Below are 22415 nucleotides of genomic sequence, written 5' to 3'. Positions count from 1 at the left end.
ATAACTTTTTATTTTATTTATAAAGCTGGATTGCAGCATATTTCTATAAAAATAAAATATAGAGTCTATACAAATGCAGTACAACCCTACCTGCCACTATTCATACACACACTCCGGTGCCTTGTGAATAAACCAATACCTTAGAGCCAGCGGACGGTCATACCTGACAGAAATCCAACAGATTATTTTCTCACCAAATGTGGGAGGCACATGCAGCCTTTTGTTTATGTTCACATTGATGGCTTCTAACATGTGACTGCCTGTTCCCTGGTGGATGTTCTTTTGTCAAGGAGCAGCGAGAATCATAACACCGCTGTTCCTGGCCTTAACAAGCACACAATGCCCTGCTGTACAAGAATATTATGAGCTTGTAGGGAGACACTTCACTTACAGTTGAAGTCAGAAGTTTACATAGCCAAATACATTTAAACTCAGTTTCACAATTCCTGACATTTAATCCTAGTAAAAATACCTGTTTTAGGTCAGTTAGGAGCACCACTTTATTTTAAGAATGTGAAATGTCAGAATAATAGTAGAGAGAATGATTTATTAAAGCTTTTATTTCTTTCATCACATTCCCAGTGGGTCAGAAGTTAACATAATCAATTAGTATTTGGTAGCAATGCCTTTAAAATTGTTTAACTTGGTTCAAATGTTTCAGGTAGCCTTCCACAAGCTTCCCACAATAAGTTGGGTGAATTTTGGCCCAGTTCTCCTGACAGAGCTGGTGTAACTGAGTCAGGTTTGTAGGCCTCCTTGTTCGCACACGCTTTTTCAGCTCTGCCCACAAACTTTCTATAGGATGAGGTCAGGGCTTTGTGATGGCCACTAATACCTTGACTGTGGTCCTTAAGCCATTTTCTACAACTTTGGAAGTATGCTTGGGGGTCATTGTCCATTTGGAAGACCAAGCTTTACTCCTGACTGATGTCTTGAGATGTTGCTTCAATATATCCACATAATTTTTTCTTCCTCACGATGCCATCGATTATGTGAAGTGCACCAGTCCCTACTGCAGCAAAGCACCCCCACAATATGATGCTGCCACCCCTGTGCTTCACGGTTGGGATGGTGTTCTTGGTTCAGGAAGTCTTTACTCTGTCTTCTAGCAACTATCACAGACTTTGCTGCTCAAACTTGGCAGGTTGTTCCAAGCCAAAATCTCTAAAAAAGTATCAGTGATAGCAAAGCCTGTGATAGTGTTTGCTCGGTCTTCAATCAACCAAGATTGGTAACAAGAGAAGTTGGCTTGGAACAACCTGCCAAGTTTGAGCAGCAAAGTGATAGTTGCTAGAAGACAGAGTAAAGACTTCCTGACCCAAGATTGATAAGAGAACCAATATTTCATGACAGTCTAATCAGTAGAACATAAAAAGTGTATTTCTTGACTGAAAGAAAGCAGAGGTTGAAAATAGCAAAACACACACTTGAGACAAAGTGACAATGGTTCCCAGAGAACCAAATGCACTCAGATAATAGGCTGACATGTCAAAAGCTGTTGCAGTCGACAAATACAGGAATACCCGCCTGGCTTGCAGTCTCAGCAAGTTTCAGTTCCGTAGAGACAGTGAATAAAAACAGGTTGAAAACAGTGGGCCTACCATACCTTTGTTTACACCCTGATTGTGCTACATTTAATTGACAGTAAATAGTGGAGGGAGAAAAATAGAACATTTAAAATAAGTATATTATTCTAATAAAATGTGGGCACTTATAACCCTGAGTCCTGTTCCTCAATATGTTGTTTCAGTCAGCACCTGTGGTAAATCATTGGCTCCCACAATTTCCTGTTGTCGGAAACATTAATCCCGGTTAAATCTCCATCCTCCACAACAAAGATTTGATGGTCGCCCTAATTATGATGATTGACAGGTAAGCTAACCATCCTGTAGGCCTACTATACCCAGGTAGATTTCAAAAAGGGTTTTAACAGGGGCAGAGCATGTACTAAACAGAAATTAGCTAGTTCCGAGTCTATCAAAATACTGGTGACGCTACACTTGAAGGGTAGGCTACCTACTACATAATACGTTTGACCCACACATTCATAAGCAGTACATGCTTATGTTAACAGCGGCAAAACAGGCAAATATCCACTTGTGGTTGTTGACTTCTGTTAACATCTCATTATGAATGTGTTATGTAGGTAATCCTTTACCAAAATATTTAGCAAACCCCTGTGGTCCTCATGTTTCCCTCTGATCAACAGTATAAAAAGAAAGTCACAAACTAAATATGCTCCCAACCAATGTTTCGGCACACAGTGCCTTCTTCAGGGTTGAACCTGAAGCACCTCTAAACATCTTTAGGTATGCAAAGCTGTCATCAAGGCAAAGGGTGACGACTATGAAGTATCTCAAATCTAAAATTAATTTTGATTTGTTTAACACTTTCTTGGTTACTACATGATACCATACATGTTATTTCATAGTTTTAATGTCTTCACTATTATTATACGATGTAGATGGTAAAAATAAAAGAAAACCCTGGAATGAAGTGGTATACCAGTGAAAAGTATGGACTGTGCCTTCAGAAAGTATTCAAACCCCTTGACTTTTCCCACATTTTGTTAGGTTACAGCTTTATTTAAAAATGTATAGATTTCTTTCCCCCCCTCATCATAATACCCCATAAATGACAAAGCAAAATCAGGTTTATAAGAATTTTATGCTAATTTATTATTACAATAAATGCCAGTGATTACAGCCTGGAGTCTTCTTGGGTATGACGCTACAAGCTTGGCACACCTGTATTTGGAGAGTTTCTCTCATTATTCTCTGCAGAGCCTCTCAAGCCCTGTCAGGATGGATGGGGAGTGTTGTCGCACAGCTATTTTCAGATTTTCCAGAGATGTTCAATTGGGTTCAAGTTCAGGCTCTGGCTTGGACACTCAAGGACATTCAGAGACTTGTCCCCAAGCAACTCCTGCGTTGTCCTGGATGTGTGCCTAGGGTCGTCGTCCTGTTGGAAGGTGAACCTTCACCCCGGTCTGAGGTCCTGAGCAGGTTTTCATCAAGGATCTCTCTGTTCATCTTTCCCCTCGATCCGGACTAGTCTCCCAGTCCCTGCCGCTGAAAAACATCCCCACAGCATGATGCTGCCACCACCATGCTTCCCTGTAGGGATGGTGCCAGGTTTCCTCCAGATGTGACGCTTGGCATTCAGGTCAAAGACATCAAACTTGGTTTCATCAGAATTTGGTTTCTCATGGTCTGAGAGTCTTTAGGTGCTTTTTTTGGCAAACTCCAAGCGGCTGTCATGTGCCCTTTACTGAAGAGTGGCTTCCGTCTGATCACTCTACCATAAAGGCCTGATTGGTGGAGTGCTGCAGAGATGAGAGAACCTTCCAGGAGGACAACCATCTCCAAGGAACTCTGAAGCTCTGTCAGAGTGACCATCGGTTTCTCGTCACCTCCCTAACAATAAGGCCCTTCTCCTCCAATTGCTCAGCTCTAGGAAGAGTCTTGGTGGTTCCAGACAAAAGGGAAGAAAACGCAAATTAGCCAAAGCAAAAACGTTCCTTTCGGTAAAGTCACCCAACAAAAGACGTAAGCTGAAAAACCTGTGCTCGGTGGCATAACCTTGTGGAACACCTGTGAGCAGTTTAACCAGAAAACAAATCAAGTCATGCTGAGGAGAGCTGAGAATGACAGGCGAGTGGCTCTTTAGTATGAGGGGAGAGGCTCACCTCACTCTAGGCAGCATAGAGAAAAAAACATGTTTAGAACTGATAATTGATCACATGGAGCAAGAATGAATGCAATACATTGATTTTTGAATGTTATGGACACAACTTTGCACAACCAAAACATACAGCCTCTAATCAACAAACTCAAATTCCAGAACAAATCATTTGGGGTGCTGCAGTTCGCAAACGATATTGTGCTTCACCCTCATGGCAGTCAATCGATGCATTCCGCCAAGAGTCGTTCACGATCTAGTCCGGTTGCGGCCACAACTAGAGGTTGTTTCAAATTTAGGCTACCAAGAATTCATCTTATTTGTATACCCATAAATCAACAAATGGTCATAAATTTTTACAAGCCTCAGTCCAGATGACAGCTCCAACAAGCCTGTTATGGTGAACGACAAGTGAATGAGAGGTTTGTAGAATCAAGACTATTTTGAGTTTTCAGTTCATCGTTTGCCTGTAGTGCCTACGTGCTCTGGACATTACTGACTCAAATGAAAAAAATAAGTTGAAAGTTGTTATTTTGAACGAACGAGTCAGTAAAAAGAGCTGAACTTCCCATCACTATTGCTATCATACGTACAATAGAAAAACATTCCTAATACGGAGTTGCACCCCCTTTCACCTTCAGAACAGCCTCAACTCTTCAGGGCATGGACTCAACAAGGTGTCAAAAGCGTTCCACAGGGATGCTGCCCATGTTGACTCCAATGCTTCCCACAGTTGCGTCAAGTTGACTGAAAGTCCTTTGGGTAGTGGTCCATTGTTGATACACATGGGAAACTGTTGAGTGTGAAAAACCCAGCAGCGTTGAAGTTCTTGACACACTCAAACCGGTGCGCCTGGCACCTATTACCGTACCCCGTTCAAAGGCACTTACATTTTTTTTGGCTTGCCCATTCACCCTCTGAATGGCACAGATACACAATCCATGTCTCAAGGATTGAAAATCATTCTTTAACCTATCTCCTCCCCTTTTTTTACACTGATTGAAGTGGATTTAACAGGTGACATCATTAAGGGCTCATATCTTTCATTTGGGCTGCATTCCAAACACTTAACAGACAAACCCTCTCCCCTCAGGTTAAGTGGACACTTCTGATGAGTTTACACTTGCAGGGCAAGGGAGGAGGAATTCATTTTAAAATGAACTGGCCTTATCTGGACATTAGTCACTAGAGGATTGTGTTTTCAGCCACCGGTAGCTTGTGGGTGCTTTACATCTGCTACAGTTAATGACTGCATGTCTACTTATTAACTATATAAATTATTAATATACACCTACTGTATGATAGCAAGCAGACATCACAAATTGAATTATGGGGCATTTCAGGCCCTGAAGTGAAATATTGTACACTCCAAACTCCATTAAAAACGAGGGCTGAGGGGCTTACATTGCGAACTTCCTTTGCTTGGCTAATCATTTGGACCAACGACAAATATGGCCGCGGGGATTCCCATAAGGAGAGGGTAAGTGGCTGAGGGTGTGTCTTATGAGTTTGATACGCAGCCCTTGTCAGTTTAAGGAACACCTGTTCTTTCCAAATGGTTTTGTACAGTGTGTATGTTTTACCTGAGAAACTTTGTCACATACACTTATTTAAAGTAGTTTTACAGACTATCATTGGGTGTACAAAATAAGTTGACATCACAACAGAACAGTAACAGTTGCACAAAAATAACTTGTGAACTATAATGTTATATCCACGCCCCTGCCCACAATGGGGTCGTATTTGTTGGGTCCTCTCACACGTCGTTTAATTATCCAGACATGACATTTATTAGCACTTATACGGTCACATGCCCTTCCAAGCCACACACTGTAAAATGTGAATTCCACCGGACTCAGGAGTGAGCCACCAGCAAAAACGTAAACAATGTAGCAAATACGTACCCATGCCTATCAAACCACCTCCAGCCCCAAATCCACCATCTATAGGCTACAAGATCTGGCAACTGTCGATTCAATAGAACATTAGAATAAAATCCTAATAGGCTACACTATTTACTCAGAAAGGGATAATTACCGGAATGCGCGAGTCCGTTCATCCGCCGTGTGTTATTTGCATCGAGTCTGCCTTGGTTATCTATTTGGCGACACGGGGATATTAAAGCATAGGCTACTCACCCAGAAGATAGTGGCATATACAATGACGGTAAACTTCAGAAAAACGTAGGAGAACCTCTCGCAATATCTAACATCATTGGACATGTTTGATCCTGAACGATGGACTTCCTGTTTCTCGTCCCCCACACTTTGAACTCTGTACCGCGTCGCCTCGTGCTGTCTGATCAGTTATTTGACTGAATAGATAGACGCCCCAATTAGGACACTGCGAGGAATGAATGGCGCACTTATGCCACTGTGGCTTCTGATTTTGGTAGGCTTGCTTACTTCATAAGTTACATTTTTAGAGTTTCCTGATTGTTCCTCTATTTCAGGAAGGCAATCAATTCAGTTTTATTTTGGTTTCACTGTTGGAAGAAATGCAATGCATAAATCAAATGCACATATACAGGCATAATGAGTTATAGCCTACGTATTTATTTGGACAGTGAAGCTAAAACTTTACATTTGTCTCCATACTCCAGCATTTTGGATTTGAGAAATTGTTTTATATGAGGCGACAGTACAGAATGTCAGCTTTTTTTTATTTGAGTGTATTTTCATACATGTTTTACCATTTAGAAATGAAAGCATCCACATTAAAACAAGGTACATTCAAAAAGCAATCGTAGGCTACACCATGAACAAATATTTCTGACATTACAGACCAAACATATTTACTGGTAATATTTTAAAATTAATTTATATGGACATGTAGGGTACACTGTATACAACACCTGGTTGATATAGGCCTATACCAATGTTATTCTTGCTTCCCTTGTTTTCTTGTTTACCCTATATTTTGAGCAATAGACAATCATTGATGTGGTTATTTGTAAGATTGTCTATAGGGTACTCTCAAATGTGGTAGGGTAGGCCATGTCAAATGTAGCAACATTAGATTATATTATGAATTTTGAAACCAAAACATAAAACTTCATGCACAAAGGTACTGCCTTTTTTTCAATATTATGTCAGCAGAGTTACTTTTCAAAGACAAAAAATTAATTTCACAATGTGGCCAAACAATATCTAAGGAATTTTTATTGATTTTAGCCCAGGTACTCTGAAAGATGTCTTTACTGAACCAATGGAACATTTCAACAATTCTAACCTTCTGTTTTGCCTGTCTGCAGATTCATTACAAATCTATTTTGATTAATTTGGCTTGCTGGTATTTGTCTCAGGTGGGGAGAGTACCTGGATTGTACCCAGACAGTGGATTTAATATTGTTGATTTTAGACAGTAAGTTGAAAGAAGCTTTCATTCAACCTTTTCTTGCTACATACTGTATGATGTTGTTTTCTTGTGGTAGGCCACTTGAAATAGAATGGCACATATCTGGTATGTTGAGCCTGAATCATTGGGGAGTGGTTGTCGGTGTGATGGACTCTGAACCTTTCTACATCTCTCTCTCTCTCTCTCTCTCTCTCTCTCTCTCTTATATATATAATCATCACCCTAAAGTTGCACCACATCCTTTTTGTATTCAATTCGATATCTTAATGAATAAAAAAAAAAAATACACCTGTATTGTAGACATTGCTCTGCATGCAGATATCATGTTCAGCTTTTGAAAACAACTGGGCCATAGTACTAATTCTCAGACTTTTATATTCCAATATCAATCAATGCTACACTAATGCAATAAATCACTAAGTGTCCAATTTGCAATGGACAAGTTGGTATATCAATAGTGCAATATTAGCCCATGGGCGTGTTGATATTTGGTCACATGGCATCATTGTGGTTAAACCTCTTTACCCCTATCAGCTATATGGAGCCATTTTCATGAAAGAGCCCATTGTAGACTGATGCAATTTCTCCATCCTCTATATAAAACACTTAAGCAATAAGGCCCAAGGGAGTGTGGTATATGACCAATATAAATTATAAACTGGGTCATTCGAGACCTGAATACTGATTGGCTGACAGCCGTGGTATACTGTATCAGACCATACACCACAGGTATGACAAAACATGTATTTTTACTTCTCCAATTACATTGGTAGCCACTTTATGATAGCAAAAAGGCATCGCTGGTGGTTTGTGGTATATTGCCAATTTACCATGGCTAAGGGCAGTTCTTATGCATGTATATTGGACATATACCACACCCCCCCTGGGCCTTATTGATTAACTAACTCACTAACTCATATCCAGGGTTGTCACAGGAAGGATAAGATCATCAAGGATGTCAGCCACCTGAGCCACGGCCTGTTCACCCACCTAGAAGGCGGAGACAGTACAGGTGCATCAAAGATGGGACCATAAGACTGAGAAACAACTTATATCTCCAGCCCATCAGACTGTTAAACAATCATCATCAGTACCCTGCCCTGGTCAATTTAATAATGTTTACATACTGTTTCACCCACTTTATATGTATATACTGTATTCTAGTCATGGCTCATCCTATATAATACAGAATTATTTTTTAAACAAATGGTGTATTTAAAATTTTTATTTTTTATTTCTAGGAAATGCAGCACTGTTGGAGATAGCAACACAAGCATTTCACTGCATCTGTGATAACATATGCAAATCTATGTAGAGACCAATACATTTTGATTTGTAAATTTCATCTGTTAGAGTTACTAGTTGCCTATCCAAAATTGTAATCAGTAAGGAAACTTTGGATTACCCAAACTCAGTAAGGTAACCTGATTAATTTCACTTACTTTTGGATGACTATCCCCTCAAGAGGCATTATTATTTTTATTTTTTTAACCTTTATTTAACTAGGCAAGTCAGATAAGAACAAATTCTTATTTACAATGAAGGCCTACCCCGGCCAAACGACGCTGGGCCAATTGCGCTATGGGACTCTCAATCACGGCCGGTTGTGATACATCCTGGAATTGAACCGCGGTCTGTAGTGACATCTCTAGCAGTGAGATGCAGTGCTTTAGACCGCTGACACACTCTGGAGCCCAGAAGAAGACACAAAGGAGTGTGGTCAGACTCACTCTGGTGGAACAAACTTAAACTTGTGCCTTTTTTTAATGGTGAATTGAATATCATTGAGAAAATAGAAAGGTGTCATTAATGTATTTTTCAGCAAACATCATTTCTGAATTTATAAGTAATCCAAGAATGAATCATCTAGTTTTTCTAAACTATTAGTAATCTGTTTACAATGTTTTTTTTTTCTGGCAATGTAGTAGATTAGTTACCGTTTTTTGTAATCATATTACATGTAACTGATAACATGTAATCAGTTACTCCACAAACCTGCTCCTATGTGTGTGCCTGCTTTGCTTCATTGTGTTCTGCAGGTTTCTGGAAGTCTGCTGCATGCGGCCATATTTGCTATTTGTTATTGACACCACTTCTAAAATCAGATGTTATTGTTGAAAATGCGCACCGGTACTATCGCAGATGTTATATCATACTGAAATCTCAAACCCTACACTTTAGTAGGCTCTTGCGCACATTTCAAAACCGTAGCACTCCAACCACTGCTAGCAGCTCAGTTTTACGCACGCGCCACTGGCAAGGCTCCAGAGGTTGGATGGAGCCCACTTCAGCCGGGGCTACCTTTACTCAGAAGATAGCTGGAGAGGGTCCTCTGATTTAACAAAATCTTAATGGTTCTGAAATGGGTAGTTTTTGTTCAAGGAGAGGACAATGTGCTCGAGGATGACATCTGAACTAATTATTAATTGTCCAATGCTGTTTCCAAAATTATTTTGTTCAATTTGAGGTAGAGATGGATACAACTTCGAAACCGCTCAACCTCTCAACAACCATATATTTTCAGGATTATGGAAACGAGACGATCATCAATCGTTTTGAACAGCCTGATTGGCAAGTGGCACTGTGGGCAATTGCTTATTCACTGATAGTGATTGTGTCTGTCACAGGAAATGTCACTGTAATTTGGATAATTTTGGCGCACAAAAGAATGAGGACAGTGACTAACTATTTTATAGTAAATCTTGCATTCTCAGACGTTTCGATGGCTACTTTTAACACTGTCTTCAATTTTGTTTATGCTATACACAACGACTGGTACTTCGGGTTGGGATACTGTAGGTTTCAGAACTTCTATCCCATCACAGCCATGTTTTCAAGCATTTACTCTATGGCAGCTATTGCGGTTGACAGGTAAGAACATACAACTAGCCTTCTTCCTATTATGTGATATAGCCTGCATACTCTAGTCTGTAGAGAACACACAATTGTTCAGGGTCATCAAAAGTAAAAATGTTCACTCAAACCATAAGGAATTTCTTTAACGTTCCAAAGACATAATCATATAAACCTCTACAATGGCTGCATCAGTCAGATACATGTGTAATGACGCTACTTGTCATTGAAGTAGACAATAATCCAATAATTATCACATGCGCTAATTTGTATTATATTTCTGAGTTATATTCACATTTATTTTAAAATATAGTTTACTGGGCACTGTACATCCTAATGGTGCAATACATTGTAATTCTTATATTATTGAATTCGCTTACAACATATTTTTTCATGTATCCCTTCAAAATGTTTTTGTCTGGGTGTGTGACAGACATGCACTGTGAAGTCTGTCAGTTTCTGTGCGGGTAAAAGAGCGCGCTAGTTTTCCTAAATCCATCTATTCTGTTGATATAAGGACAATTCGTATATTATTCTGTATATCCCTATGGAGCTATAGAATAGAGCCCGTAGCCTACTGTTTATCTGTAAAGCTGAAGCGTTACGGGTTCCGCGATAGTAATGAAAAGGTAATTTACGATTGAGCCAACATATGCAGCGTTCACGGCGAATGCAGTCTCCGCTAAAGCGGGAACATTGCCTTTTCAATTTCAATAACGCTGTAAAGCTGAACTTCTGCGATGCGGATTTAATAGAGCCCTAGTTACATTCCCATTTAATCTCTGAACCTTTTCTACATCTCTCTCTCTCTCTCAGCGTGTGTGTTTCGATGACATGCATGCTATTCAATGAGATATTCCACTTTAACAACTGGATAACTCTGCCTGCTGCACCACATCCTTTTTGTATTCAATTCGATATATCTTAATGAGTTAAAAAAAATCCACTGTGTTGTAGACATTGCTGTTTTCAAAGCTCTGATGAACAAAAGTTACTCATATATTACAGAATGATTATCGGCAAAGTGCACTACTATTTACTTATCATGACCGTGAGATTGTGATGAGTGAGCATCACCATGGTTTTCAGAACATTTCAGTCTTCAGCACTCTAAGCAGCCTATGACATGTACTGTTATACATCTCTGTCTGTATCTGATTTTTGCTTGTTTCTCTTCCACAGATACATGGCCATAATTTACCCTTTGAAACCAAGGCTGTCCTCCACATCCACCAAGATTGTGATTGGTCTCATCTGGGCGGTGGCATTCTCCCTGGCTTTCCCCCAGTGCTACTACTCTGTCACCCAGCATTATCCACCACGGACCATCTGCATGGTCAACTGGCCTGATGACTATGGTGGGAAACACCATCTCACGTGAGACACCCACAATACCTTTTCCAGTAGTGTGTCTGTCTAGATGTAGTTGCTATAATGACAACATAGATCAAAGTGTCTTCTTTTTTTCATGGTTAGAAATGAATGTTATGTCATGTTCGAAGCCCAAGCGCACATTTTCACATAATTCTGTCTGGAATACTTGAGTCTGAACAATGTCCTACTGTCTCACAGATACCAGATAGCTATGATCATACTGATCTACCTGCTCCCCCTGCTGGTGATGTTGATCACCTACAGCCTTATTGGTCAGACACTGTGGGGCAGTGAGATACCAGGGGAGGCCTCAGATCACTACCAGAATCAGATCCAGGCCAAACGCAAGGTCAGCTATGTCATATTAATGCAAAGCTTTGACTGAACAGTTTATAAGAACCTGCTTTTTTCTATGTGTATCTCTATTTACTGAAAGCATTGTGTCCAGTGTTCCACCAGTATGGCCATTGCAAATACATACCAAAAACAAATGCTTCATATGCTTGAGCTGCACTAAAGCAAGTGCTTAGACCCAGGTCGGGTGCATATAGTTGCCATGGCATCAGAGATGCTCGGCTGTCTCAGTGAGTTGTGATGTTTTGTGCTCCATGTAGGTGGTGAAGATGATGATAGTGGTGGTGATGACCTTCGCCCTGTGCTGGCTGCCCTACCACATCTACTTCATCTTGGGCAGCTTCAACAAGGAAATCTACATGCAAACGTACATCCAGCAGGTATACCTGGCCATCTTCTGGCTGGCCATGAGCTCCACCATATACAACCCCATCATCTACTGCTGCCTCAACCAAAGGTAAACCCAGAGGGACATCACTAAACTCATATTGTGGCAGTTGCATGATATTATTGATTCAACAACCTACAACCCACCTTTTTAGGTTGAACTTTATTAATGAAGCAATAAAGCAATAGTTAATTTCGGAATGTTTATCAATGTAAGCTGGCTAACTTGGTGATCTTGCTGATATTCCCTTTGGCATCTCTTTTTCTAGATTCCGCTCGGGGTTCCGTCACGCTTTCAGCTGGTTACCCTTCATAAAGGTGTCGGAGGAAGACAAGATGGAATTGCAGCACACACAGACCTTCAGGATGACACGCAGCTATCGCACTGAGAACACCAAGGGCACTGTGGTCCGCCATAACTCCACCCAACATGATGACCACACCACAGTCAAGCTCATGAAATGCTAAGGACACGAGGACATGCTCAAGCTCATGATGACAGTTGCTAGGAGAAGTCAAGTGAAACAAATCATGTTATGATTGTGTACAGTCACTCAGTCACGCCAAATACCTCACAGATGACTGTTAATCCAGGAGGAGAATGGGTTCCAGGAGAATGGGAAGGAGAACTCCCATGGCATTAGCACCAGGCCTTATATGTTGCTGTGTTTAGGTAGTGATATTATTTGTGTTGTTTTAGCATAATATTGGTATATGTTGTGTGTTACCTGGCTTTGTAGATCAGATTGTGAAACATGCAAGTGAACCCACTTGTAAATATTTGCTGAAATATAAAGTAACTGATAAGACTGATAAATTAACACACTTTATTAATAGTACACAAATTCTATGTGATATTTAAACTACACAGATTATTTTTCAGCTCACCTCTGAAATATGTTACCACTGTAGTCCTAGTTCTCCAGTAGAATATATTGCAATCTTTTATACAGTAATAGAACTGTTACCAAAATCCATACACAACGGAACTTGACTTGTAAGAGGCAACCTTTTAATAGTTTTGTGGCAAGGGGATTAAAAGAGTTAAAAAGAGTTGAAAGCGTTAAAGTACCATTCAAAAGTTGACACACCTACTCATTCAAGGGGTTTCCTTTATTTTTACTATTTTCTACATTGTAGAATAATAGTGAAGACATCAAAACTATGAAATAACACACATGGAATCATGTAGTAACCATAAAAGTGGTAAAATATATATTTTATATTTGAGATTCTTCAAAGTAGTCACCCTTTGCCTTGATGACAGCTTTGAACACTTGGCATTCTCTCAACCCTAGAATGAGTAGGTGTGTCCAAACCTTTGACTAGTACTGTATATGGGATAGCTGTAGTGTCTCATAGTGCACATGTTGGCAGCTATGGTGTAAAATGTTGAAAATAATCTTTAACAAGTGTTTGCCAGTGCAAGATGGTCCAATTAAAATAGTATTGGAGTACAGTAGCCGTATACATTATTCAATGGTTCTCTGAAATCAGAAAAAAGACTATCAACACATTGTTTAGAACACGAAAACAGTCAAAAACAAACCATGTGAATTTAAAAAGGATAATGTAATATGCGGTAACTGTTGCCTTTGTTAAATATCACAGTGCATATTTAATTTTTGTTTTGTGCCCTAGACTACTCTTTTTCATGTTGTGACTTGTGATGTGCTCAAAAAATTTAATTGTCAAAGTTATATCTCACTACATTTTTTGCTACCTATGGTATCACATGATGTAGGTCATGCTTATTGTAATATTGTTGTATTTTGTAAAGTTGATATTGATATAGTGTAGCATAGAAAAGTCACTCCACTGAGGAATTGATACATTTAAAGTATTGTAAAATGTTACGCTGTGCATTATTGTAATATGCTGGTGCTGGCTACTTTGGAAATTCATTACGGCTATGTTGATAACAGTGTAGACAACTCAGGTCGGATGACTTTCCATCTCAAGATAATTGCATAATGCCAGTGTATTTCATAAATTACTTTATGAGGGCAAGTTCCTGTTAAAGTTATTTCTTCATAAAACATTGCGTTCATGTGCAGAATGTTATTTTAACATTACCATAACTGAAATGAAAAACATATGTAGCTTTGCATGACTGTGCAGACATACAGTATTGTAGGTGAAATGATTTCACAAAATAACATACAATCTTGTTGCTAACATAGCATCTTTGTCCAGGGGCTTAACTGTTTAATTCATACTATATTATTAATGTACTGTACTATCACTGGAACATTTCATGAACAAAACCTCAGAATGGAAGTGGACCTTTATTGAAAAGGTAATTACAATAGGTCTTTATCTGATGACTAACAACTTTATATTTGGTTGCACATCAAAATAAATGTAATTGAATCCCAATGCATCCTTTTTACCAGTTTTGTGCATCTCTGATTGTACAAAATAATTGTATTCTAGATTTCTGACACTAAATAAGATAAGCATTTATTATTTAATCTTATAGCAATTTTTCTTCTTACAGTAAGGTTGAATATTCAACTGCAGTATACAAACATATGCTCACACACATCTTGCTCCATTCATTCTGTTATAAATGTCTTCTTTTGTACATTGTGCACTGCTGGAATTCAAGTCATTATCTTATTCACAAAAGCCAGTTATATTGATACAGTTGCTTTAGATATCTGATTTTCAGCAGGCTCTGATTGAATCTGGCCCTTAACATGACTCAGCCTGAGGTTTCACAAAGACTGCCAAAGCAATGCATTGAGGAAGCATCCTACAGCGTGGCTGCATTTACTTTTGAATGAGCTTGTGAGCAGCCTGCCCTTGAGCAATGAAAAGATACTCAAATGTCAAGGAACAATGGTTCATTCATAACAACCCTAGAAATTCTATCAAGCAAATACAAAAAAGGGTGACATTTGATATCTTTGAAACACTTAAAGAAGAATGCCAAGTTAAAAATAAAAACCAGATTTCACAAGATAACTTCTTAACCTTGCAATGATTCTCCCTTACAACTCATTATGTCAAAACATCCACCCAATACAAAAATCTAATAAATAACATTTACATTTATATACCTGAGCAAGGTATACAGGTACAACATTCAAAGCAGAAATATTTCCTATTATACATATACCCAAATGCTCAAAGCAGTGTTATAACATCACAAATAAGATGAAATCAAACAAAGAGCCCAGTTCCTTGCATACGGAATAGCAGATCAACCCAAAGACCAAACGGCTGGTAATAGCAGGTGAAGAAGTGAAATTGTTTAAAGCATGTAAATGTTCTGTCATTGGTGCCCTTGAGATCTGCCCACCACAGACGAACAATGGTTGGTTTCTGAAGCAGAGTGGTTAAGTGGAAAATACTGTAAGTATTATTGCTAGAGTGGTATGCTACTATAAGGAGAGAAAGAAGAGGAGGAGGAAGAGGAGTGGAGAGGGGGTTAAGCCAAACACACTCAGCTCTTCTGCTCACGCATGCGACAGCCCACAGCAGTGATGAGGGCTGCACCCTTGCCACTCCCGTCCTCAGAGAGAAGGAAGTTGACGTTGCACTTAGGGGCCAACTCTTTCACTGTCTGATGCATGATCCCTGAGAAGCTGTGAAGGGATAGAAAAAGACATGGATAGTTTCACTTACACACTTGACTTTGTTCATGCTATTGTTACACTGAAAATGTAAATCAATGAAGCCATTCAGATGTAGGACTTGATCAAAGAGGATAGAGAATAGAAAGAAGATATTTTATAACTGCAATAAACTACACAACCATTCCTGGCCCATACTCAACATTCATCATAACGTCACTGTCAACTTGAAACACACAGTTAATGACTGTGATACATGTCATTTCAACCAATTGCAATCACATCATTACTACTCACTGTGGATGTAGCTTGTAGAGTGTTCCGTCCACCCCAACGGTGATGTCCATTTGGTTCAGCCCACGGTTCTCTCGGATTTTGTCGACAACGGCAGCCATTCCGGCTCCACAGAGCTGAGCCGCCCGGCGGGACACTGTACCACACACCTCCTTGACGATGATACTGTCATCACATGTGCTGTCCAGACCCAGCTGCTGCAGGATGGACCTCACCTGCAGTAGCGCCAAACGGTCACTGAGGTAAGAGGACATTTTGTTGAGACCATTGCAAACAAAAGGAAGTTATGATGACTCAGTCAGTTACCATTTCAATCGCAGATTCAAAATGTCTACCAACCTTTCAATCTGGGAGAGGAACTTAGTTTCGAAAATGCCTCTGGTCTTCAGAGTCTCTGATATCTGCCCTCTGAAGAGAAAGCCACGCTTCGTCAAGTCGATCAGTATGTTTCGCACAATCTCTCCGAGATACATACCGCTGCACATCTTCTCATACCTGAGATGAAAAAGAACCACGATCATTTAGGTATATCTAGATCTCTAATAACGACACTATTCCATATCAAATATCAATAAAAGTTAGCCGAAGTGAAGTAATTTCGATTGGGCGGGAGAGCAGCCCAATCACCTCTGCTTTCCAAGGTTGAGTGAAAAGTCATCCACAGCTCTGTCATATTCTGTCCTGATATCATCCAGGCACCCATTATCCCCGAAGGCGCCCCACTCCATGTTGACACACATCCTCCCCACATCCCCCTCCACCACCTCAATGTTCCTCATCTCCTCCATGTAACAGGCGTTGCTGCCAGTTCCTGAAACCAGAAACCATACCATATTCAACAATCATACCTTTGACAGGTATCAAACAATAATAATAATAATATTATGTAGTTGTCTAGATCAGTTCTTTTCAAAGTGGGGTCCACGGAGGTACTGCAGGCCAAATCTCAAAATCTCAAAAATAAAATATCATTTTTTTTTTTACATTCATATTTTTACATGAATACTACATGAACAACAGATTGTTGTTTCACCGTCATTGTAAAGCCCTAGTTATTTTGTTGCTCTGACAAAGTCATTTCTGAAGATTATTTATTTCATGTGATTAGTAATTAATTTACGTCTGTCCCTCACTTTAAGGTCAACCCTATTACGTGAACTGAACTCTCGTTTAAATATGGTGAAACTATTCCTTTAAAAAATATTGGGAAAGATTTTATGGTTTTGTGGAAAAAACCTGAGCGGGTCTAGCATAATAAGTCAACCCTGTTACTCCAAAAAATGATGAAGAACTATAGGCTACAAGAGTCCCCTGCGGAGGCCCATCGGAGGCTTGACCACTTTGGCCAATCAGAACGTAAAAAAAAAAAAAAAAAATTCACCATTTGTCATGATGTTCATAACATTTTCCTGACCTCCTCTTGTGAAGTGGAACCCAGAACAACGTGATTGACCACTTGGTGTTGCGGAGAACACCCAAACCAGAGTGGCCACCGCAAAGCCCAGGGAGCCTGATCATCTCTGGAGTTGCTGTAACCCTGCTTGGGGTATTTAACCTATATTTTGAGTATTGGTTGAGATGGAGGGCCCGTTCTCGTTTGGTATGTCAGGGTGTGCAATTGGAAATGTAAATTGGGCCAATTTGGAGGTAATAATGAATTACGTGTAGTTTATTAAGATGCATGAATACACCACATCAAAAGCTACACAGATGACCAACCTGCGATCAGGCCGACCTCACAGGTAGGCTCTTCATATGCACATGTCATCATGGTCCCCACTGTGTCATTAACTACTGCCACCACGTCCAAGTCAAACTCCTGGAGAAACGACCAATAGAAACACATGTACATGATGTCTCTGGGAAGCAATGTTTGCGGAAATGAGAACTTAATTTTTTATAGCAATACCCCTTAAAAATGTTGTATCACAACCTTCTATATCATGGCAAAAACTAACAAAAAGAGCAGCCTAAAGTTACTTTTGGTTGTCAATAGATGCCCATTAGATATCAGCTTTTATATTTTGTGTAATCCTGTAGAACAGGCACTAATACCAAGTTTTTCCTGCTCTGGACCCATGGTCAGGAAAAACTTTGGGCCCTGGTTATAGTGTCCACTTACCTCTCTCCTTTTAATCCCCTCTCTGAGAAGCCCGACAACATCCTCCCCTTCACAGTCAGTGGCTTTGAAGCCTTTGGTCCAGGTTACCAGGATGCCCTGAACAAAGACAGAAAGATGTTCTATTAGTGACGTACACACACACGCACATGCACACACGCACACACTTACGTACACACACACATATAATGGAATGGATGCCGACAGAATTATGGGTAATGTAGTCATCCAACAGTTTCTAAATTGGCCTACAACTGCATACATCGTAATTATGCATTGTGACACTATGGTATATCAGGAATAATAACTCTCCAAAACACACACATAAAAAAAAATGTAACAGGGCGACAAGCTTCTTGTGAGCCTAAAAGGAAGCGTAGAATTGAAGATGGAGATCCCGGCTCAGTTTTGTGGCTGTATTTTAATATAGATACATAGACTATATAATATAGATATAATGAGCAATATGTCTGAGATGAAAAAGTTGATAGATGGCTGATTACTGTAAAAGAAGGAGTCAGCTCACCACATCCAAGCTGGTCTGTCTGCAGGGGAAAGAGAAGGTGAAACCCAGAGGCAGGCGAGTGTTCTTCATACCCATGTAGTCCAGGAAGTCAGATATGCACTGGACAATGTGGTCAAACAGCTGTGGGAAATGGAGGGTATTTTTCAACAAGCACAAGCAAATTTGCTTATGTTACACAGGTCGCAAAAGTTGGCTGTAAGAATATGCTTAACGTATGTCCTGTTATATCTATAATAGGAGCTATTGCATTTACAGTAACTTCCTTTTCAAATGTGTGGGACAACTGACATTGTTTTGGTACAGAATGAGATATATGTCCATACTCACAGGAAACTCCCAAACTTACTCACCTCCTCTCCAGTCCCCTGCATCACCTCCATAGGAATAGCATAAATTTTGTTATGCATCTCTACTGTCCGCCGCTTGCCACTGCGAATCTTCACCAACAGCACTCTAAAGTTTGTCCCTCCTAAATCCAAAGCCAAGAAATCACCATTTTCTGGAAAACACAACAAAATTAACAATACTGTCTTTAGTAAAAAGAGATAATAACGGTTTGATTTTCCAGATATTTTTTATGCGACATAATAACACATTATAAAGGGTTCCTAAATGCTTATGAAAAGTCTTGCAACACATTGTACTTGTTGCCACTGTCATAGCCATTTGAAATGAGTGACAAACAGTGTGTCGAATTGAATCTCTCATTGACATTGGATGTTTTGACTTGCATGGAGGTGTGGGAGTGCTGTGAAGTAATTGTGTTAGACTTAGAAATACTTTGACCTTAATCAGGGCACTACAAGAAGTGCTAAGCCAAAAAAATACACAATATCATATGTTTTCATAGAAGCCTGGATTATACAGTAGCGTGTTAAAGCATTAACGAGTGATAAGGAGCTTTTAAGTTGTTGATATGGTTATATACAGCAGGGGAAGCAGAAGAGGGTTAAATTCCCATTTATGTCAAATGGAATTAATGGAATGAATCTCAAAACGTTTTGTCACAGAGCTAAACCACTCTGGTCAACTGGTAGAATCACAGTCTGGGAAACTAATTTAAATCCAAGTTGAACTTCTCTCACCTGATCCATCTGGTGTGCTGAGTACATATGTGGGCCACATCTTGATGGTGGCGCTGTCATGGGTCTTTTTCCCCAGGCCGTTCTGGATCTCTGTCCTCATCCTCTTCTTCACCTCCAGCAGCTGGTCACTGGTCAGTCTGAACTCAGCCAGGGTCTCTGTGATCTGACGACGCTGGTCAGCCAGCCGGTAGGCCACAGCGGTCACCATGGCAGCGCCCTTGGAGCTCCCACTCTCTGAGAGCAGGAAGCGGACATCTGACTCAGGAACTAGGCGGCGGACTGTTTTGTGGAGACGCCGGGCATATCTGAGGAGATGGGAAGGGTGATTCTCAGTCAGACAAAAATGACCTGACCTTGGATTCTTGGATTCTCACGTGTAACTTAACCTTTTACGTATCTCATCACAACTCAGGCTCTTGGCCCTAGTACCTAAAATATATCTTTGACATCTGTATTCTGTATCAATGTCTCTTTTTCAAAGTCTATTGTAGTATTCCCTAAGCCATTTGACAGAATTGCATAGCTTCAATGCAAGATACACAATTAAGATGCACAATAAGAGCTGGGTACAGTCTACCTTGTACCCAGGGGGCCCTCTACTGGTATAGGCTACTCACTGCGGGTGCATCTTGTAGAGAGAGCCGTCGATGCCCACAGTGGTGCGTAGGCGAGGGTTCCCTTTGTTGTCCTTTAGCCTGGAGAGGATGCCGCCCAGAGTGGCAGCGAGGAGGTTGGCTGATCTGTGGGAGACTATGGTGCATACGTGCTGCACAGCAACGCAGTCATCTGCGGATGGTTCCACACCCAGGCGACCTAGGATATCCTTGGCTTTAGCGAGGCCTTCTTTACTCCTGGACAGTGATAGGTTCGGAGAAGAGATGAGCTCAGTGGTGACAAATTACATTACAAAGGCGTACGATAATGGTGTGCAGTCTCAAAGCAGTGCTCAGTTTGCAAATGGCTACATGGCACAAGTCATCTAGACCCTAAAGAAAAGAAAACTGATTGACACCTACTTTTCAATGGAAGAAACGTGTTTGGTTTCAAATTTCCCTTTAGTAAGAAGTTCAGGCGTTATCCGACCCTCAAACAAAAATCCCTCTTTGGCCATCTTGACCAGGATGAGTCGCACAAGTTCGCCCATGTACATCCCACTGACCATCTTCTCAAACCTGGAGAGAAAAAGATACAATATGTTGCTAAACACTGAGGGAAAATGTGACATGGGTACGATGACTACTACTATCAATGCACTTAACTGATATTGTATGTCTTAAAGAAATTTGGGAAGGTCTGATTTATAGTGTATTAATATGTGACATACAGCTGTTTCCCTGGGTTTAGAGAGCCCCTGTCAATTTCTCTGTCGAACTCTGTGCGAATGTCCTCCAGCATTCCATCGTCCCCAAAGGCTCCCCACTCTGTGTTGATACACATTCTGCCCTCGTCTCCCTCCACCAGGTCAATGTGCCTTAGCTCCTCCATGTAACAAGCATTAGTACCTGTGCCTGAGGAGACACCAACAAGCAACACGTGAGTAATGCAAAAGTAAAAGTGTACCCAATGAGCTTCAGCTCGGCTTGAACAAAAATAGGGCAAAAGGGTGATCAGCAGGGGCACATTGAAACCAAACACAGCACTATCTGTTCTGACAAAATGATTGAACATTTTGGAATAAATATAATTAAACACCCACACCAGTAGAAATCCACTTTTTCAAGCTGAAAAACAATGTCCAGAGCTTACCCATGATGGTGCATAACGATTTAAGTCAGTAAGTCATAGTTTTAGTCAAATTATGATATATTTTGGCTTGAAGTCCGAACTGCCCAATTTGTGCGAATCCGTGTGAATGTGGTGTCATTTCCTATGATAATATAATACAAATTATTTTCCGCCTACGTTTAGTTTCAGGGTTGATTTTTATTTGAATATTACCACCCACCAGCATGGCAATGTTTATTAATCTGAAACAAATCCAAAGTTATTCCTCTTCGTGACTCACATGAGCCAAACAGTCTTGTGTCCACTTGGTCACCTGAGCCATGGAGAAAAAATGTAAGGGTGCATGTAATTTGCTAGTTACATGAAATTTGTTAGTTACATGTAATTTGCAGCGTGCATGATCTTGAGCAAAGTCATTATAGCCTATCATTTCACTTCCCATGTGAGAACCATGAGCAAGGGCTGACTTGGCTTTGCTGTACCGCAGCCAAAGCCTGTCAGCAGCCTACCTACGAAAAGTTGCACCATGTCCCTTACAATGTAGAAAAACACATATCAGCTATTTTTCTATATTTATGGATATTATCTGAGCTTCATCTTATTTTCCAAACTATTTCTATGGTGGATTCGCGGCCGCAATTTATGGAAGATGTCAAAACTTTGGAGATAATAATAGATGGCAGAGTCAAAGATAGACCAGTGGTTTCCATCTGTGGCGAAGTTTTCGCTAAATCAATGCTTATGGCAAATACAGCTCCAGAACAAGCCATCGATCGAGCTGGCTAATATTTTGAATACAGTGTAGTTAAAAAAAACAGCAACAACAGATCTAGCCTATCGTGCCTGCTAGATATGGTTAGCAAGCTAGCTAGCTAGCTAGCTAGATAAGGTTAGCATGCTAGGTGCCCTATTTGTTGATGTTTAACTCCACATGGAAATTCCTACACCCAATTTGTAAATATTTATAAGTAGCCTCTGTCATTCTTCAGAGGTGGAACCTAAACGTGCATTTTCTCTCTAAGACAGGAAATTACATTGAAATAGTGGCACCAACTTCTTCTGGGGGAGGGGGGATCCTT

The 22415-nt window shown here is 40.2% G+C and overlaps 3 protein-coding genes and 1 long non-coding RNA gene across 5 annotated transcripts in view; 2 read left to right on the top strand and 2 right to left on the bottom strand.

The window, feature by feature from the left end:
- Positions 1 to 5948, bottom strand: part of tspan15 (tetraspanin 15) — a 39566-nt gene extending 33618 nt beyond the window's left edge. Inside the window, exon 1 of the mRNA XM_024430751.2 lies at positions 5820 to 5948. Coding sequence (XP_024286519.1) covers positions 5820 to 5903 — 84 coding nt within the window. The 5' untranslated portion in view covers positions 5904 to 5948. The remainder of the gene's footprint in view (positions 1 to 5819) is intronic.
- Positions 4769 to 13148, top strand: tacr2 (tachykinin receptor 2). 2 transcript variants are annotated; one of them, XM_024430748.2, is made up of 5 exons: positions 4769 to 5161; positions 11074 to 11268; positions 11464 to 11614; positions 11880 to 12076; positions 12276 to 13148. In XM_024430748.2, the coding sequence occupies exons 1-5, from the start codon at positions 5133 to 5135 to the stop codon at positions 12472 to 12474; spliced, it is 771 nt and encodes a 256-aa protein (XP_024286516.1). In that variant the 5' UTR covers positions 4769 to 5132; the 3' UTR covers positions 12475 to 13148. The 2 variants fall into 2 exon arrangements, with proteins under 2 accessions (XP_024286516.1, XP_024286515.1); XM_024430747.2 differs by lacking the exon at positions 4769 to 5161 and adding an exon at positions 9083 to 9909.
- On the top strand, positions 5991 to 8170 carry LOC121846915. Its single transcript, XR_006083913.1, has 3 exons — positions 5991 to 6072; positions 6986 to 7044; positions 7963 to 8170. It is a non-coding gene; the product is annotated as an uncharacterized LOC121846915 (long non-coding RNA).
- Positions 13149 to 14275: 1127 nt separating the features above from the next.
- The window catches only part of hk1 (hexokinase 1), a 44085-nt gene continuing 35945 nt past the window's right edge, over positions 14276 to 22415 (bottom strand). The window contains exons 7-18 of the mRNA XM_024430734.1: positions 20936 to 21119; positions 20628 to 20783; positions 20229 to 20462; positions 19612 to 19916; positions 18877 to 19025; positions 18527 to 18646; positions 18004 to 18099; positions 17601 to 17700; positions 16509 to 16692; positions 16221 to 16376; positions 15885 to 16118; positions 14276 to 15599 (exon numbers count right to left, since the gene is read on the bottom strand). Coding sequence (XP_024286502.1) covers positions 15458 to 15599; positions 15885 to 16118; positions 16221 to 16376; positions 16509 to 16692; positions 17601 to 17700; positions 18004 to 18099; positions 18527 to 18646; positions 18877 to 19025; positions 19612 to 19916; positions 20229 to 20462; positions 20628 to 20783; positions 20936 to 21119 — 2060 coding nt within the window. The 3' untranslated portion in view covers positions 14276 to 15457. The remainder of the gene's footprint in view (positions 15600 to 15884; positions 16119 to 16220; positions 16377 to 16508; positions 16693 to 17600; positions 17701 to 18003; positions 18100 to 18526; positions 18647 to 18876; positions 19026 to 19611; positions 19917 to 20228; positions 20463 to 20627; positions 20784 to 20935; positions 21120 to 22415) is intronic.

This window comes from Oncorhynchus tshawytscha, linkage group LG01 (genome assembly GCF_018296145.1).
Source record: "Oncorhynchus tshawytscha isolate Ot180627B linkage group LG01, Otsh_v2.0, whole genome shotgun sequence".
Classification (NCBI taxonomy): Eukaryota; Metazoa; Chordata; class Actinopteri; order Salmoniformes; family Salmonidae; genus Oncorhynchus; species Oncorhynchus tshawytscha.
This window is presented reverse-complemented; position numbering and strand designations above follow the sequence as displayed.

Bases quoted from the DNA above. Each gene is read 5' to 3' on its own strand.
- tacr2 (XM_024430747.2), top strand. From the start codon at position 9,512: ATGGATACAACTTCGAAACCGCTCAACCTCTCAACAACCATATATTTT. The intron at 9,910-11,073 runs GTAAGAACATAC...TCTCTTCCACAG, and splicing joins GCAGCTATTGCGGTTGACAG to ATACATGGCCATAATTTACC. The intron at 12,077-12,275 runs GTAAACCCAGAG...CTCTTTTTCTAG, and splicing joins TACTGCTGCCTCAACCAAAG to ATTCCGCTCGGGGTTCCGTC.